The 19,735-nt window shown below is 39.0% G+C and overlaps 1 protein-coding gene across 3 annotated transcripts in view; it reads left to right on the top strand.

Moving 5' to 3' along the window:
* Window positions 1-19,735, top strand: part of NCK1 (NCK adaptor protein 1) — a 67,031-nt gene that overhangs the window by 36,163 nt on the left and 11,133 nt on the right. For 2 of the 3 annotated variants that reach the window (XM_070433472.1, XM_070433473.1), the window contains exon 2: window positions 13,895-14,138. In XM_070433472.1, the coding sequence (XP_070289573.1) occupies window positions 13,913-14,138 (226 nt within the window). In that variant the 5' untranslated portion in view covers window positions 13,895-13,912. Of the gene's footprint in view, window positions 1-13,894; window positions 14,139-16,428; window positions 16,641-19,735 lie in introns of those variants that run through there. The other variant, XM_070433475.1, reaches the window with a different exon arrangement.

A 19,735-nucleotide genomic window follows, 5' to 3' on the forward strand; every position in this document is an offset into this window, starting at 1 on the left:
ATCAGAAACAGGAAATTGTCAAGTTACATGTCAAAGTACGACAGACTCTAAAATTGTATTTGTACTTGCCTGAGAGATTTCCCTTTAGAATTTTTTCTATCACTAGCTGGTTCCTTTTTCCTCAGAATATAACAACTGGCTTGCCAAAAATGGTGATCTTTATCATACATAGCAAACAGTGCCCTTTCGCATAGTTTACATGTCATACACAATATGATTGGTAAAATGATTTGACAAACTTAGTGCCATTAATCTGTAGATATACCTAATTAATTTGTAAAAGTAGGTTGGGGAAGAACATGTTTTTAGGTATTTGTCCTGATGTTATTCCCATATTTAGATGAGCAGAGTTCCTAAAGTAGACCTTTTAGGGAGTCTATAAGGCCAAAACTATTTTCATATACTGGGATGTTAATTTTCATTTCCACTCAAGTTTCCAGAGACTGCATGAAATGCAGTGATATTTTATAAGATGTCAACATTTGGAAGATCTGTAAAACTTAGTGAATGCATATTGCATGGTGACATGAAATTATACATGAGTCAAAACAGGTCCATTTAAAGTATAAGAAAGTGCAATGAATGTTTTCTGCTATATGTTTATTTTAGTTTAAATATAGTAAGATTCACACGTTTTTGAGTGTGAAGGAGATTAGACATATAGAGAGGCAAATGACTTCTTTAGTAAAAGATTTGTTTTTGCCTTAAGCAGCCCTGTCCATTGTTCTTGTATATCTAAGTTAACATACCTTGTGCATGGAAGTTAACACACTTTGTGCATCTAAGTTAATCACTACCACAAACTGAATGCAGAACAGTTTCTTCACACCCTCTCAAGAAAATAAAATTTTCTCATGCTTTATAGTCAGACTCTTACCCTCACCATTAACCTATGAAAACCGCTAATCCCTATAATTTTGCCTTTTCTAGAATGTCATACATAGCCTTTTAAAAAAATATATATTTTTACTGATATTTTACAAAGAGGAAGGGAGAGGGATAGTGAATGAGAAACATCGATGAGAGAGAAACATCGATCAGCTGCCTCCTGCACACTCCCTACTGGGTATGTGCCCGCAACCAAGGTACATGCCCTTGACCGGAATCGAACCTGGGACCCTTGAGTCCGCAGACCGATGCTCTATCCACTGAGCCAAACTGGCCAGGGCCATACATAGCCTTTTGAGTCTAGCTCAGTGAGATTGCTGTGTCATATGGTAAGTGTATGTTGAACTTGAAGAAGCTGTCAAACTGTTACCCATAATGGTTGTACTACTTTTGCATTCCCACAAGTAATGCATTATTTCCAGTTGATTAGCATCCTCATTGGCAACTTAGTACTTTTTTTTCCTTTGTTTCCTTCCCTATCTTTATCTCTCTGAATCTCTATCTTTCCTCTCCCCTCTTTCTTTCCCCCTTTCATTCTTCTCCACCTCTCTTCTCTTCGTAAGCCATTTAATAGCTGTGTAGTGATATCACTTGGTGGTTTTAATTTTCATTCCTATAATGACTAATGAATTTGAGAATCTTTTCATGTGCTTATGTGCCATTCAGATTCCTTTTTTGTGTGTGAAATATCTGTTCATATATGTTCTCTATTTAAAAATATTAAATACTTACCTGTGTTTCCCCTATGGCTTTGCTGAGTGCAGCTCAAGGCAGCTCTTGCTGTGCTACAATCACATGCCAGTGGCTCTCCTGGCCTGGGCCCCACATCTTTGGGTTGAAACCCAGGCAGTGGCCCCTTTTGAAATGGAGGAGGCAGCCTTCGTGGTTCTTCTTTTCCTGTCTTGAAGAATATCTGTGGTCTTATCCTGTAAAATCTAAGAAGACTGGCCAACAATCTTTGAAATCTCTGATTTCTGCCAGTTCAGATTGCCTTTGTCATTATTTTGTGGTTTTTCATATTGTGGATGTTTCCAAAGTGATATTTCCAAAAGTGAATAGTGTAAGGTGGCATTTTATTTGACCTATCGTTTAAAATAAAGTCCTTTATTTTAATTAGCATTTGTTTCAGACTAGCATGTAATTTTTAATTTCTCCATAATTATGGTGGCTGATTGAGTCAGGTATTCACACCCAAACTAATGTACCAAAGGGTCCCGTCCCTTGGCCGTACGTACCGTTAGAGTTCATAACATATTTTCTCATTTTTTGCAATATGGATAGTCTGAGAATTTTCCAACGTTTAAATTAAATTTCTGCTTCCCTTTTGATTAACAATTCATCTTTAAGTTTTTTCTCTTCTCAAATTTTACTCTAAGCATCCAAGAGAAGTAAAGTTACACTTTCAACACTTTGCTTAGTAATTGCTGCAGCCAAATAGCCAATTTCAGCCTCACAGTTATACCTTCCACAAAACCCTAGGACAGTGGTTCTTAACCTGTGGGTTCGAGACCCCTTTGGGGGTCGAACGACCCTTTCACAGGGGTCGCCTAAGACCATCGGAAAACACATATATAATTACATATTGTTTTTGTGATTAATCACTAGGCTTTAATTATGTTCAATTTGTAACAATGAAAATACATCCTGCATATCAGATATTTACATTACGATTCATAACAGTAGCAAAATTACAGTTATGAAGTAGCAACGAAAATAATTTTATGGTTGGGGGTCACCACAACATGAGGAACTGTATTAAAGGGTCTCGGCATTAGGAAGGTTGAGAACCACTGCCCTAGGACATGAACGAAATTTCCATTGCCTTTTTTTTTTTTATTAAATCTTTATTGTTCAGATTACATTTGTTCCTCTTCCCCCCCCCATAACTCCCCTCCTCCCAGTTCCCGCCCCACCCTCCGCCCTCACTCCCCACCCACTGTCCTCATCCATAGGTGCACGATTTTTGTCCAGTCTCTTCCCGCATCTCCCATTCCCCTTTCCTCCCCAAGAATAGTCAGTCCATTCCCTTTCTATGTCCCTGATTCATTATAATCACCAGTTCATTCTGTACATCAGATTATTTATTCACTTGATTCTTAGATTCACTTGTTGATAGATGCATGTTTGTTGTTCACAATTTGTATCTTTATCTTTTTCTTCTTCCTCTTCTTAAAGGATACTTTTTAGCATTTCGTATAATACTGGTTTAGTGGTGATGAACTCTAGCTTTTCCTTATCTGTGAAGCTCTTTATCTGACCTTCAATTCTGAATGATAGCTTTGCTGGATAAAGTAATCTTGGTTGTAGGTTCTTGGTATTCATCACTTTGAATATTTCTTGCCATTCCCTTCTGGCCTGCAAAGTTTCTGTTGAGAAATCAGCTGACAGTCGTATGGGTATTCCCTTGTAGGTAATTGAGTCTCTTTCTCTTGCTGCTTTTAAGATTCTCTCTTTGTCTTTTGCTCTTGGCATTTTAATGATGATGTGTCTTGGTGTGGTCCTCTTTGGATTCCTTTTGTTTGGGGTTCTCTGCGCTTCTTGGACCTGTAAGTCCATTTCTTTCACCAGGTGGGGGAAGTTTTCTGCCATTATTTCTTCAAATAGGTTTTCAATATCTTGCTGTCTCTAATCTTCTGGCACCCCTATAATTCTGATATTAGTGCGCTTAAAGCTGTCCAGAGGCTCCTTACACTATCTTCGTATTTTCAGATTCTTTTTTCATTTTGCTTTTCCAGTTGGGTGTTTTTTGCTTCTTCGCATTTCAAATCTTTGGCTTGATTCTTGCGCTCCTCTGGTCTGCTATTGGGTATAATATTCTTTATTTCAGTCCATGTATGCTTAATTTCTAGTTTCTTTATCGTAGCATCGAGGGTCTCATTAGTTTTTGTGAGGCTCTCCTCAAGTTTATTGCAAGCCCTCAAAATTGCATTTTTTAGCTCTATGTCCTCCATTTCTGTCATGTTTTTTTGTCTCCGCATTTTTTATGCTTTCTTGGTGCACCCCCTTGTGGTCTTTGTGTGCAGTCTTGTTCTAGTTAAGCCTTGATTGTTGTAGTTAATACTAGAGGGATTTGACCACCAGGCCGACTGGCTGTGAGAATCAGCTGTGTCTGCTGGGAAAACTTCTGTCCTCTGGGGAGGTGCTAATCTAGCCTTTGCCCGAGGCTATCTGGCAAATGGCTCTGGGCAGGGCTTGGGCGGGGCGGGTCAGAGGGGATCAACAGGGCGGGCGGAGGGAGCAGTTATGGCTGCTCTCAGTCCGGTTCCCAGAGGCTCTGCTTCTCAGAACCCCGGCAACAGCTGCAAACCTCGGAGAGAAAGCTGCCCTCATGTTCCAACTGATGCTAGACAATCCCGCTTCTCCCGTTTGAGTCTGAGTCCCTAGAGACTTGCCCGGATCTGGAGCTCAGAGTCTGAGACTCCCTCCCGATTGAAAACGACAACCGCGCCCTCAGCCACCAGCCCGCTTTGTGCTCGCACCTCCACACCTTGAAATTTTCCACACTGCGCCTCCTCTGAGCCTCGGAATGCTGTTGTCTTTCCTTCTAGTTGAAGAGTCTCTCCTCAGCCAGCTTTCCTGTGGTTCTGGGTGATGTCCGTTCCGTCTTTTAGTTGTATTTTTGAAGTGGTTGTTTGCAGCAGCAGTCTCCGGTGTTTACATATGCCGCCATCTTGGTGGTCTCTCCATTGCCTTTTTTTTTTTTTTAAGGGAGAGTAGGAGAGGGAAAGACAGAAACATCGATGTCAAAGAAACACATCAATTGGTTGCCTCCCCGACACACCCCGACCAGGGCCTGAGACCTTGCTGAGGAGGAGCCTGCAACCAAATTATGTGCCCTTGACCGAAATCCAACCCGGGACCCTTTGGTCCACAGGTCAATGCTCTATCCACTGAGCCAAACCTGCTGGGGCTCTTTTTCCTCTTACACAAGGATCACCTTTCTTACAGTTTCTGATAAACTGTTTCTCATTTCTGTCTGAGACTATCAGAATGGCTTTTACCATTCATCTTTCAACCACCATTCTGTTCATGACCACTTAGGTATTTTGTAGGAAGATTGAGGCTTTTTTCTACAACTCCCTTCTTCTCCTTCTGAGCCCTCAGGAGAAATTGCCCTTAACAGACCTGTGGATGAAGAAAGTAACCTCGGGTGAGGATCATAAATTTCCAACTGGTGGGGGTCATGGTGGATAATCCATCTCAGGCATATGACTTCTTTAGTAAAAGATTTATTTTTGCCTTAAGCAACCCTGTCCATTGTTCTTGTGCATCTAAATCAGCCGTGGGAAAACTACGGCCCAGCTGCATTTGGCCCGTTTGAAATGAATAAAACTAAAAAAAAACAAAAAAGACCGTACCCTTTTATGTAATGATGTTTACTTTGAATTTATATTAGTTCACACAAACACTCCATCCATGCTTTTGTTCCGGCCCTCCTGTCCAGTTTAAGAACCCATTGTGGCCCTATAGTCAAAAAGTTTGCCCACCCCTGATTCTAAATTAACACACCTTTAAAATGCCAGAGTAATCCTCTTTTTCAGACCCCCTCAAGGTATAACCATCCTCAAGAGAGCAGATAACCTTGCTAACTATCTGCAATCCAATCTCAACCTTGTTTTCTCCCACCTTTAATTAATCTTCCTTGTTCCCTCAATTCCAAATTCATAAAAGAAACTGCGCTGTCTTTCGAGGAAGCATTTTGCTCATTCTTTTGCGATATTGCATCCAGGCAATCCTCTATTTGGCTTAAATTTTTATAAAAATACTCCACAGGTTTTGACATTCTTTTTTGTTGTTGTTACTTGTTTTAATCCTCACCAGATGATATTTTTTCCATTGATTTTGAGGTGGGGAGGGGGTGTGGAGAATGGAAGGGAGGGGGAGAGACACAGAGAGAGAAACATCAATATGAGAGTGACAGACTGGGTGCTTCCCACATGCACTCAACCCCAGCCAGGGCAACTGAGGTACATGCCCTTGACTGGAATTGAACCATTGACCCTTCAGTCCTCAGGCCGATGCTGAGCAAACAGGCTAGAGTGGGTTTTGACATCCTATTTTCTTTTTAATGTTATTGATTTCATCGAGGAAGAGAGAGGGAAAGAGAGTTAGAAACATCAATGATGAGAGAGAATTATCGATCAGCTGCCTCCCCTACTGAGGATTGGGCCCGAAATCCAGGCATGTGCCCTTAACCAGACTTGAACCTGGGACCCTTCAGTCCGAAGGCTGACACTTTATCCACTGAGCCAAACTAGGTAGGGCTTGACATTTTACGTTGACAGTCCATTCACTGTCAGAGAGGAAAAGTTTTCCTCTACCCTTCTAGGTTTTTTCTGGCCGGTCTAATAATCAAATTGACATGAGACATATTAGCAGGAGAAAAATTAAAGTTTAATAACATGTATACCTGTGTACATTGGAGAGACCCAAGAAAACTGAGTAACTCATCAAAATGGTGGAAGCCATCATCATAGATACCATCTTCAGCTAAAGACAAAAGATGTTAGGGATGGAATATCAGTTATGGAAGATTACCAGGAAAAACACTGTAAATAAGAGTAAGATTGTTAGGCAGATATAAGTACATGCCTTATCCATCAATACTAGCCAGTTTCTAGAGTTTTAGCTATCCTCCTCTTTCTGGTACAGCCAGGAAAGACACCCTTTCAAATGGAGAGTTCCCTTAAAGGGTAACTTCTGCCTGGTTTCAGAGCCCTTTTTTTTTCCTTTTTGCCTACTGTTTCTTGAAAATTAATAAGCTTAAAATAATCCTTATGCCAGAGATATTTTTGGGGTGGCAAATTTTGCTCTCCTACATGGCAATGTAGACTTTTTGTAGTATGTACATCCAGACTACTCTGGCCTCTTACCATCATTATACAGTTCAAAAGCTGCTTCCACAGTTTTAAGTATTTGTTACAGAGGTACCCCCACTTCTTGGTATCCGTTTTCTGTCTATGTATGGCCTACTATAACAAAATAACAGACTGGGTGGCTTATAAAACAGCAAAAATTTATTGCTCACAGGTCTGGAAACTGGAAGTCTGAGATCAGGGTGCCAGTATGGTCTGGTGAGGTCCCTCCTTTATGTTCTATCTTCACATAGTGGAAGGGGCTAGAGAACTCTGAAATCTCAATCAATCTCTCTCTCTCTCTCTCTCTCTCTCTCTCTCTCTCTCATCTTCACCCAAAGAAATGTTTATTGATTTTAGAGAGACAGGAAGGTAGAGAGAGAAAGAAAGATCAGTCGGTTGCCTCCTGGATGCCCCTGACTGGGAATCGAACCTGAAACCTTACTGGTGTACTGGATGACCCTCCTACCAGCCCAGCCACCCAGCCTGGGCTCTGGGATCTCTTTTATAAGAATACTGATCCCATTCATGAGAGCTCCATCCTTATGGGGGTTAGGATTTCAACATGAATTTGGAGGGACACAGACATTCAGACCATAGCAATAGTATTCTCTTCTGTTTTTAATATCTTTGGGTCTTTGATGATATACTCTCATTTCAGACATTGGTAATTTTGTCTTCTTGATCATATTTGCTAGAGATTTATCAATTTTCTTGATCTTTTTAAGGAACATCTTTTGGTTTTGTCAGGGAGGAAGAAATTTCTACTCTACCCTACTAGGTTTTTCTGATAGTCTAATAATTAAGTCACCATGAGACAGAGTAATGAGAAAATAATCAACATTTATATACATATATCTGTATAGGAAATGCACTTACATTTCAGAGACTGCACATACATGAGGGTTCCAATACAGAAAGTTAAAATGAGATATATATGCCATTCTGGGCTAAGGATAAGGGAAGATATGTTGGTGATTCACAGGACCATAAGAAAAGCAGATGTTCAGTAATTAGAAGTTTGCCCTGCCCTGTAGATAGGTCATAAAAAGTTATTTCTGGTAATAATTCTTATTGTGGACAAGGCTCCAAATTTAAATTTTTTAAGAGATAGGTGAAAGTTCTCATGAGCTTGCAGGTCTTGATTTACCTTCAGATCAAAATAATTCATATGTCAAAGTGGCACATCTCGGGGAGTCCTGTTCTCAATCCTTTCAGTTTCAAAGATTTTTCAAGTATTCTCTTTCTGTCTCCTGATTTCTGGTCTTAATCTTTATATCCTTCCTTTGGGTTTAATGTGCTCTTCTTTTTTAGTTTCAAAAGGTGAAAGCTTACATTACTGATTTGGGACCTTTTTCCCTAGCATTTTTATTAGCACTTTAATGCTATAAATTTCCTTCTAAGCACTCCATTAGCTGCTTGGAAGGAAATTTATTTCAACAAATTTTTATATGTTGTGTTTCTATTTTCATTTTGTTCAAAATATTCTAATTTTCCCTTAGAAGACTGACACACATTATTTAGAAGTGTTTTCAACTTCCAGATACTTAGAGATATTCCAGTTGCCTTTCTGTTACTGGCTTTAATTTCATCATGATCAGAGATCACATGCTGTGTAATATCAACCCTTTTACATTTATTAAAATTTGTTTTTATGATTCAGAATATGATCTGTATTGGTGACTAATATCTTGTGCACTTGAAAAGATGTCTGTGTTGCTGTTGGGTATAGCATTGTATAAAAGTCAATTAGATTCATTCAGTTGATGGTGCTGTTTAGATTTTGTATATCTATGCTGCTTTTGTATCTACTTCTGTGGATTACTGAGATTAGTGTTTCAGTTTCCAAGAATAATTGTGGATTTGTTTACTTCCTTCAGTTCTAGTACTTTTTGCTTCATGTATTTTAGAACTCTGTCTTTAAGTACATATACATTTAGGATTATTGTGCTGTCATGATAAACCTAGTAATTTTCCTTGTCATGAAATCTACTTCGTTCTAGAAAGAATGCTGTCTCAAAGGCAGAATATGTGTTTCTGTGTGGTTATGACATCAATTGAATATACAGCTAGGTTTATTTCCTTTTTTTGGAGATCACCTTATTTTTCCTTTTTGTAAATTTAATTTTACTTTATAATTACATAAAACATTTAGATCAGCAGATCTCAACCTGTGGGTCGCCACCCGTTTGGGGGTTGAATGACCCTTTCACAGGGGTCGCCTAAGACCATCGGAAAACACATATATAATTACATATTGTTTTTGTGATTAATCCTATGCTTTAATTATGTTCAATTTGTAACAATGAAATTGGGGGTCACCACAACATGAGGAACTCTATTAAAGGGTTGTGGCATTAGGAAGGTTGAAAACCACTGTTTTAGATGCTTCTAAAAGTACACCCAGAGAGGTCTGCTTCCACAGGAGGTTCTCTCTCTTTTCTTCCCACAGGATAACCATTTTTTGGTTTTATCTTTATAGTGTTTCTTTGTGAATAAAGATAAATTGGGAATTCTAATTTTCATGCTCCCCCACAAAAAAATATGTACACACATTATGTATACTTGTAAATGCCGCATACATCTGCGGCTAGGGTTCAAGGTCTGGAGAAGGGGCCATGCACAAACGGATATACTAGACAAGAAATATAAATTTAGAAGGCATGGGAGAGTCAGGCGGAGACCTTACTCTCTAGCGGAGAGGTTCCCTGAATCTCAGGACCCATAGCTTTTTATTTACTAGAATACACATTTGCCCTTTAACAAAGCAAACACACATTTGAATGGTAAGGTTTGGTAAACAATAAAAGATTATCAGGTTATTGGATTGTCTTCAACCATTCAGCCAGCAGCAGAGTAATACAATGCTAATTTTCAGCCCTTGCTGAATATCAGAGTCCATTAGCTTTCCAGGGACTTCTCTCATTTATATGACTGCTGGTCTTTGCCTCCAGGAATACTATCAGAACCTTGACAGTATATGTTGAGTTGAAGCTTAAGGTTTATATAATTTTGTAAAATATTGCCAAATTCCCTATCCATAGGCTCTTAATCCTTTTATATTCTCAGCTAGAGGCCCGGTGCACAAAAATTTGTGCACTTGGGGGCATTCCTCAGCGTGGCCTGTGCCCTCTCGCAGACTGGGACCCCTTAGGGGATGACCACCTCCTGGTTTAGGCCCACTCCCTGGGGAATTGGGCCTAAGCTGGCAGTCAGACATCACTCTGGCAGCCCGGGAGCCCTTGGGGGATGTCCACTTGCCAGCGGGGAGCAGGCCTAAGCTGTAGTCGGACATCCTTACCGCTGCTGAGGAGGCGGGAGAGGCTCCCACACCACCGCTGTACTGGCAGCCATCAGCCTGGCTTGTGGCTGAGCAGAGGTCCCCCTGTGGGAGTGCACTGACCACCAGGGGGCAGCTCCTACATTGAGCATCTGCCCCCTGGTGGTCAGTGTGTGTCATAGTGACCAGTCATTCCCAGGCTTTCTGCTGTTAGGGTCAGTTGGCATATTACCCTTTTATTATATAGGATAGAGGCCTGGTGCATGGGTAGGAGCCGGCTGGTTTGCCCTGAAGGGTGTCCCGGATCAGGGTGGGGGTCCTGCTGGGGTGCCTGGCCAGCCTGGGTGAGGGGCTGATGGGTGTTTGCAGGCTGGTCACACCCCCTTCAGGGTGGGGGGTCCCCACTGGGGTGCCTGGCCAGCCTGGGTGAGGGGCTGATGGGTGTTTGCAGGCTGGTCAAGCCTCCCCCCCCCAGTGGGGACCCTCACCCCATGGAGGTTTGGCCAGCGTGGATGAGGGGCTGATGGCTGTTTTCAGGCTGGCCACACCCCCTTCAGGGTGGGGGGTCCCCACTGGGGTGCCTGGCCAGTCTGGGTGAGGGGCTGAGGGCTGTTTTCAGGCTGCCCAAGCCCCCCAGGGACGGAAGCTCCCAGCCTCTCCTTTTTTTCTTTTTCTTTTTTATTCTGGGGTTTATTTACCTTCTATAATTGAAACTTTGTTGCCTTCAGTGGAGCTCAGAGCCGGCTGGGAAGCTTGGCTTCCCCCATCACTGGAGCAACCAAGCCTCCTGCTCGCTTCAGCTCCGTGGCTGCTGGCCGCCATCTTGGTTAGGTTAATTTGCATATAGTTGCTCTGATTGGCTGGTGGGTGTGGCTTAAGGCATAGCAAAGGTATGGTTAATTTGCATGTTTGTCATTTATTAGATTAGATATATGAGAGTGATTATTTCCTGATAGCCTTGCCAACAAACTGTTGTCAGTCTTTTGGATTTTTGCTAACCGGATAGGTAAAAAATCATATTATGGAGCAGTTTTTATTTGCATTTCTCTATTACAATGAGTTTGAACATCGTTTCCCAAACTTAAGGGACATTTGCATTTGTTTTCATATGTGTATATTGTACTTGTTTTCAGAGCTATTGATGAAGTTGTTTATAAAAATTATTTTCTGAATGTCTGCAGTATCTATAAGTATAACTCCCTTTCTTTCCTAGTATTTGGTTGTGCATCTTCCTTTTTTCATTACTGAATCTTACCAGAATTATATCCATTTTGATAGTTTTGACAAAGAGCTACCTTTTTGTGGTTGGTTTTTTTGGTTTAGGTTTTTCTTGTTAGGTTTTTTTTTTTAGCTTTTGTCCTCTATGTTTATTTTCTGTTTCATTAAGTTCTGCTTTTATTTGTATTATTTCCTTTTATCTACCTTTTTTATATTCTTCGGCATTTCTAACTGCTTAAGACACATGCTCAGTTCATTAATTTATTTTTAGTTTTCTTATTTTTCTGATGTAACTGTGTACAACTAAGGACCTACTTTTGCCCCACCTTATTTATTCCTTTTGCTGCACCCCACAGGTTGGCAGTATAGTCTTTATTACTTTACTTTTAATATTTTTAAAATTCTGTTATTTATTTTCTGACACATGAGTTTTCAGAAATTTCTAAACATGTGGTTTTTTAAAAAGCTATCTTTTTGTTATGGTTGTCAGAGAATGTGGTTGTAGGATATCAAGTACATTAAAGTTGTTGAGACTTTTTTTAATTGCCTAGCATTTGATGAATTTTTATATTTGTCTGTTTGGAAATTAGAATAAAAGTATAATATGCTAATTAGACCAGATGGCCAAACGACCTTCTGGATGACCTTCCAGATGAAGCTGAGGCAGCTGCCACGGATGCAAGGGCCAAGCCCCTTACACAAATTTTGTGCATCGGGCCTCTAGTATTTTTATGTTCACTAGAGGCCCGGTGCATGAGATTTGTGCACTGGTGGGGGGTGTATCCCTCAGCCTGGCCTGTGCCCTCTTGCGGTCCAGGACTCCTCAGGGGATGTCTGTCTGCTGGCTTAGGCCCGGTACCCCTGGGATCGGGCCTAAGCCAGCAGGCAGAACCCCTCTTACAATCTGGGGCTCTCACAGCCCTGGCCCCTCGCTCCTTACTGCCGCTGTGCTTGCCAGCTGTTAGCTGGGCTTCTGGCTTAGCAGTGCTCCCCTGGTGGTCAGTGTGCATCATAGCAACCGGTTGTTTCGCTCTTCAGTCGATTTGCATATTATACTTTTATTATATAGGGTTAGAGGCCCAATGCACGAAATCCATGCAAGAGTAGGCCTTTTCAGCCCCTTGCTGCTTTGGCCCTCGCAGCCCCGGCTTTGTCTGGAAGGTCATCCTGCTGTTTGGCTATCCAGTCAATTTGCATATTATGTGCTTTTATTATTATAGACTAGAGGCCCGTGCATTCGTGCATGGGGGGGACCCCTCAGCCCAGCCTGCACCCTCTCCAGTCCGAGACCCCTTGGGGAATGTCCAACTGCCAGTTTATAGGGCCTGAGCTGGCAGTCGGACATCCCTCTCACAATCCAGGACCGCTGGCTCCTAACTGCTCACCTGCCTGATTGCCTGATCGCCCCTAACTGCCCTCCCCCCTGCCGGCCTGATCACCCCCAATTGCCTCCCTCTGCCGGCCTGGTCGCTCCTAACTCCCCCCCCACCCCCCCACCAGCCTGGTCGCCCCACTCAGCCTGCTGTTCAGTTGTTTGGTTGTCCCTCACTAACCCCCCTGCCAGCCTTGTCGCCCCACACAGCCTGCTGTTTGGTCATTGTTATTACTGTGACAGTGTCCCAGACACTTTGCATATATCTCTATTATTATAATAGATTATTATAGATTAGTTCAAACTACATGGTTATGATATCAGTTCTGTTCTAGCTTTTCTAATTTTTTTGTCTCCTTTATTTATTAACTGAGATAAATATGTTGTTAAAAATTGTCCTCTGTGACCATAGATGTCTATTTTTCTTTGTGGTTCTAGTAATCTATTTTGGAGCTATGTCAATCATAAGTATAGAGGTTATAGACTTTTTATTACTGTATAGTGCCGGAAGCCGGTCCATCCTTGCTGCTTGACACAGTCGCTGCAGGAAAGAAACATCTGCACAGCATATGTTTCAAGGGACCTGGCATATATAGCATATTGTTCTTAATATGTTTGCTCTCCTTAGTGCCATGTGTTTTAACCAAGGTCACCTCTCTGAGAAAGGTTGTTTCCCCAGGTGGGGATTTTTCCCTGAGGTTAGGGAGGGGATACAACCCCTTAATTAATTGCCAGGCAAGTAGTTAAGCTACATAATCTTTACTCCCTGGAATGGAGATAAGAAACCCCCTAACCTTTGTAATAGAAATTGACAGGATTAAAATCGACTGGTATAAATACAGATGTAACAAGACAATAAACATCAGATCCTGATCAGATCTTAACCAGAGCTTGGCTGGAGTTCCTAACCAGAACTTTGGCTGGAGATCCTGGCTAGAGGTCCTGACTAGGCTGCTGATCAACTGAAGGCTGTCTTCGTGTCATTCCTTCTTCGCCGACTCCGTCCACACCTTTGGGGACCCCTGGATCTGCTGGGGTTGGACTCCAGCAGTATAGTAAACTTCTTTATCATTAGTAATGGTTTTGTCTCAAAGTCTTTTAGTGTGTTATTAATATAGCTACACCAGTTGTGTTTTGATTTGTATTTGCTTGGTGTATTTATTTTTTCATATTTTTACTTTTAAACTTTCAGTGCTCTTAGGTTTTTTAGGTGTATCTCTTTTGAAAAGTATGTAGACTGCTATTATTTACATCTTAAAAATGTTTTCTATGTGGTTACAGTGCTGAAGCTGCTGAAAGATGGCAGAGGAAGTGGTTGTAGTAGCCAAATTTGATTATGTGGCCCAACAAGAACAAGAGCTGGACATCAAGAAGAATGAGAGATTATGGCTTCTAGATGATTCTAAGTCTTGGTGGCGAGTTCGAAATTCTGTGAATAAAACAGGTTTTGTGCCTTCTAACTATGTGGAAAGGAAAAACAGTGCTCGGAAAGCATCTATTGTAAAAAACCTAAAGGATACATTAGGTAAGTTATTCTTGTATTAAAACAGCAACAATACTTTCTTTTAAGTAGATGTTAGAGCTTGGTTCTTTGTACATAATTTTGGCAGCAGTGGGCAGATCTGACTAGAAAAGGGCTGAACTGGAATTTCAGCTAGACAAGGTAAGTTTGGATCATAGTAGGTGTTCACATCAGGAGACCAGTGGACATCATAAGTGTTTGTGGGAAGTTTCTATGAATCTAGCTCTGGTGGGTCTGGCCGGGGTTCAAAAATCAAGCCAGGGTGGTGCTAAGGAGCAGAACTGACTGATCTAGCAGGGGCTTCTTGAACTCTGAGTACCTGATGGAGTTAGGCAAATTCTGCATCTAAATGAGACAGGGATAAATGAGTAAGATGCAGAATTACCACCTTGAAATTAAGGCAGTTTATTTTGCATGGCACATTGTTATATTTTAAATATCTAATGGTTTACACTTTGAACTTAACTTTTAAAAGCAAACCATTATTTTATTCTTATAGTTGATAAAAGAATTTTAAATTGTGAATCATTACTGTATAAAAGTAAATTAGATTCATTACTGTAGATTAGCCTCTATAAGGCTGATCTTTTTTATTTTGTTTCTCCTTTTCCCCCCATTCTTTCTTCCTCTAGCTCAGAGGTTCTCAACCTGTGGGTCGCGACCCCTTTGGTGGTTGAACGACCCTTTCACAGGGGTCGCCTAAGACCATCCTGCATATCAGATATTTACATTACGATTCATAACAGTAGCAACATTACAGTTATAAAGTAGCAACAAAAATAATTTTATAGTTGGGTCACAACATGAGGAACTGTATTTAAAGGGCCAGAAGATTGAGAACCACTGCTCTAGCTGTAAAGTTTGTGTGTTTTTACTGGCCCTCATTAGGGCCAGAGATAGTGGAACCTGCTTTCACACTTGCCTTGGCTGAGCTGATAGGAAGGAAATATGTCCAGATGAGGAGTGGCCTCTTTTTTTTTTTTTTTTTTAATTAAAGTCTCCTTGGCTGACAGGAAGGAATTGGGAGGGACAGAATTTCATTTTTTGTATTCAGGCAAACATACAGACATTCTATTACTTAAGGATACTTTGTATATATGTAGAAGAGAAAGTAAAATTTTTCCTTGTGAAAGTTTGAAAGTAATATGGCATAACTGACAAATATAAAATATTATTGATTAACTACTTTATATTATTTTTTATTTCTTATTTATTGTTATTCTAGACTAAATCAGCAATAGAAGACAAAGACAAATCTTTTTTTGTTTTTAACCATTATAAAATAGCAAAAATTTATTGCACAATTCAAAGTAAGATATAAAGTATTAGAAAATTGGTTTCTAAACTAAAAATTCAGTATTCTAACAAGTTATTAATCTGAATTTTCACCATGACATTTAACTGCTGTAGTGAGGTTACCTTTTTGAGATTTTTAAGGTTTTGCATATAAAACCATTATTAGTTTTTTATTGAAAAACAAACCAGAAAGAGATTTTCCTTGAGTAGCTAAAAGAGACCAGAGTTAGAACCAGGAATATTTATTATTTTGTGAATACTGGACATTTATTTAAAGCAGCTGTTCTCAACCTGTGGGGCACGACCCCTTTGGCGGTCAAACAACCCTTTCACAGGGGTCGCCTAAGACCATCCTGCATATCAGATATTTACATTACGATTCATAATAGTAGCAACATTACAGTTATGAAGTAGCAACGAAAATAATTTTATAGTTGGGTCACAACATGAGGAACTGTATTTAAAGGGCCAGAAGGTTGAGAACCACTGATTTAAAGCATGTTATTTTAAAGAATTGCTGGTATCCTGCGACTAGAGCAAATGTGATGGTAATTAACAAAAGGTAGTGAAAAAACTAATACCATAGAGCAAAGAGGATAAGTTTCCCAATTTTAGATATTACTGCATATAAATTTTAAAGTCCAATTAGATACATTTTTTTTATTATTCATTTTAAGTTAGTGATCTGTAGTTAGCCTTGTATAGTGATGTAAATTCAGCGTTTGCATCAGACAGCCTTCTCTCCTTTCTCAGAATTTCTGAACTCCTTATTGGTAACTTAAATGTCCCATATAATTAATTTGTTTCACAATGATCATGCTGATAGAGAGACATTGTTTGAAAGTTAAGAAAATACAGGAAAAAATGAATATGTGAATATATTTTCAACTGTTGAAAATATATATGACTTAAAGCTTCTTCTAAAATAACTCTGAATAATAAGGTCACATTTGTGGCCATCATGATATACTTGCTTTACAGGTTCTGTTATAATTCAGGGGGGGGAAATGTTTGGAAAGAGAGGAGCCTTAGAAAAACTTTCTATTGCCTGGGTGTGGGCCAAGTCACATGGATTGGGTGTGGAAAGTTTCAGTGTTGCAGAACAGACCAGGAAGCTCACTCAGAATTATCCTGAGCTGTAACTGACAAAAGAAAACACGGGATTTTTACTCTAAATGGATTGGTTAAACGCCTTTAAAGATTTTTTCAGTAAGTTAATCTGTTTATTAAATCCATAGTTTTCGTGTAGTTTTCAAATTAGATTTTTCACTTTTGTAATTTAAAGGAAAACTGTATGGAGAGAACCTATGGGAGGGGGTTTATATGGGCTGGTGCTTATGTGGTTTATTAAACATAAGCTAAATGATTGGTGATAAATAATACTAGTTTTGACTTTATAAGTAATGTAGTTTTAAAATATTGTATCTTTAACAGATAGCAAAAGGATATAAATAAATGATTTGAGTTTGATGCAGTTCTAATTCAGTAACTTTGAACTTAGCGTAGACATTTGAAGTGAATTAAATAAATTAAAAACATAGAAAAAGGGATTGGGTAAGCAAGTTGCTTTATTGTCAACATGACTTTCACATGATCCTCAACATTTGAATTAACACAGTATTGTTTTAGTACCTTTTACTTAGATTGTAGAGGAACAATGTAGACAAGAACATTTAATAAAAGCACAGTAAAATGGAATGTTTTGATTTAATCCAAGTAGGATTGTTAGAAGTTACTGTTTCAGTAAATGTGAAATTTTATAGTTTGAAATGAGTTCTGAAAACAACTGCTTGCAAAGAAAATAAAAACTGCGGAAAATAGGAAATTATTTGGCTTGTTTTTAAGTTCTGATCATAAAGTAATACTAATACTCATAAGAGCCTAATCTTTCTATCTAGTGATGGCCTTTTTATAATCTTATGACAATGAAATTGATTTGGTCTCTGAACATTTACTTGATATTTCTAGAAAAATGAACAGAGAATTGTTGTACAAGTTTCATACATAGGGAGTGTAAGGAAACAAAGTGTAACCTGTCGAAATTTCAAGGTAAGGGGCAAAATGGAAAAGGAGCAAGCACTTCGTTGAAAAAGAATATTGTAATTGTAATATTAAGACTCCTTTTATTATTTAGTTAACTTTAGTGGCCAAGAGATATATCTCTTTTGTTTGCTTTTTGGGAAGTTATAAACATTTTTAGGTCTGCTTTTTTGGTCAGTGTCCCTTTTACAGTTTATTCTTTAACTTATTCATTTATTTGTTTATCAGCATATTTTTATTGAGAGCCTACTGCAAGCAAGGCAAAAATAATAGAATATAAAACTAATACTCTCACAGAATTTACATTCTGGTGGGGAGGTAGATGGTGGTGGTTACTTATTAATTATATAGTGGATTTTGTATCTAAGTCTGGTCATAATTGATGTTGACTATAAATCAACCAGAAATAGTATAAAATGAATATATTGTATCATTTAAATAATGATTCAGTATATACTATCAATACAATGATAAAATCATCATTCTCTCTTGAGTCTTAGAAAGTTGATAGTTAATCCTAAATACATTTGTAGGTTTAGGGTCAGGATTTGAGATTTCTAACCAAAATACTCCTTTCCTCACTAGCAGCAAGCCAGAATTTACATTTATCTTGCTTTCCAGCTTGTCAGAGTAGATATAGGCTATTCACCCACCTATTCCCTAAATGGGCTTAAAAATTTGAGGAAATAGTATATGTGCTCCTTGTGTGGCAGTGAAAATACCCTTGAAAACAAAAAGTGCACAATAGTTTAGATCAAACAGAATAATAAAAAACACGAATTTCTCTATTTTATGTAGATAAAAATGAACAAATTAAATAAAACTCTGTAATGGGAAGAACACTATATATTTGTATTTAGAATTCCTTAGTTCTGCCTCCAGATACACCAATTATTAGTCATGTGGCCAAGGGTATATAACTAAACTTTTCCTATTCCTTTTTTGTAAATGAGAGAATTGGGCAAGACTGTGACCCTGGAAAGTCCCTTTGAACCCTAGAAGTCTTATAGTCCTGATAAACAGCTGACCAATCTTAGATGTGCCATAAAAACCTGGGGGATATCCAGGAGGGAGAAACTGGTTTTGAAGTATGAACATAACAATTATAGTTCCCTCAAGAAAGAAGAATACTTTCTTTGGCCTCAGTCTATTGAACATTTATTTACTCAGTGATTTAGATGGAGGGAAAATAACATGCTTAACGTAAAGACCTAATACTGGAAGAATGACAAATACATTGTGTACAGAAATATATTTGAAAGCTAAAAACTGCAACAGAAATAAACAAGATAAGTAGAAACAGACATTAATGTAAATTTGTTAAGTTTTTAAAAGAAATTGAAACTGTTGAGAATCTGGCCTGGCAGCAGTTTGCATGAGTAAAAAAGACTTAGTAAGAGCTGCTGTGATAGTTAGATGCTAAAAGATCTCAAGACATTTCATAATGGCATTGATTCAAATTTATGAGGTGCTCGGGTAAAGGGATGCTATAGCTTCTTTCTGTGTATATTGGCCAAATAAAGCATGGCTTAGTTTATATACTTTGGATAGGCATACTTTAACCAGGGGTATTGAGAAACTCAGATGCTTCCAAATCCTGGCATCCAGTATATTAAAGATTTGAAAACCAGGTTACTTAAAGAATAGTTGTGGGTACAAAGATTTACCTTAGGAAGAGGACAACTATCATGTGAAGATGCAATATTCACAATTCTTAACCAGGGTTCTTAAAAACTTTTGAGGAGTTAACAATATATTGTTTTGGTTAAGAAACTGTTGTAGGAAGAGAGAAGTTAGACCAGTGGTTAGGAGCAAGGGAAGGATTGGAAGGTATACTGACACTTCTGTTTTTTTCAAGACAAAGCTAACAATAAAAATGAATGCCTCAGAGTTATGCAGATTCTCAGTGTTTAGACCTGATCATTTCTCTCCCAGTCCTGGCCAGGGTCAGCTATATAATGCTATAATAAAGGTTTAAGTATTTTTGAAAAAGTAAATACCAATACTAGGTGTTGAAAAGTAGTAACTACCATTGCTTGCTATGTGCTATGCACTGTGCTGAGTGCTTAACAAAAATTTTATGAGGTAGGTACTTAAAACCGCACCATCATTTCACAAGCAAGGTAACCAGAGTTCAAAGAAGATTAAATAACTTGACCAAGATCAAATTAATCAGTAAATAACAGGACGAAATTTATACTTAGGGTCTCTTTTGTACCCATATCAACTAAAGATTAGAGAAGGTTAGAGTCAAGCAATGGATT

This window comes from Myotis yumanensis, unplaced genomic scaffold (assembly GCF_028538775.1).
Source record: "Myotis yumanensis isolate MYYU_CA2020_CCGP unplaced genomic scaffold, mMyoYum1.0.hap1 SCAF_14, whole genome shotgun sequence".
Classification (NCBI taxonomy): Eukaryota; Metazoa; Chordata; class Mammalia; order Chiroptera; family Vespertilionidae; genus Myotis; species Myotis yumanensis.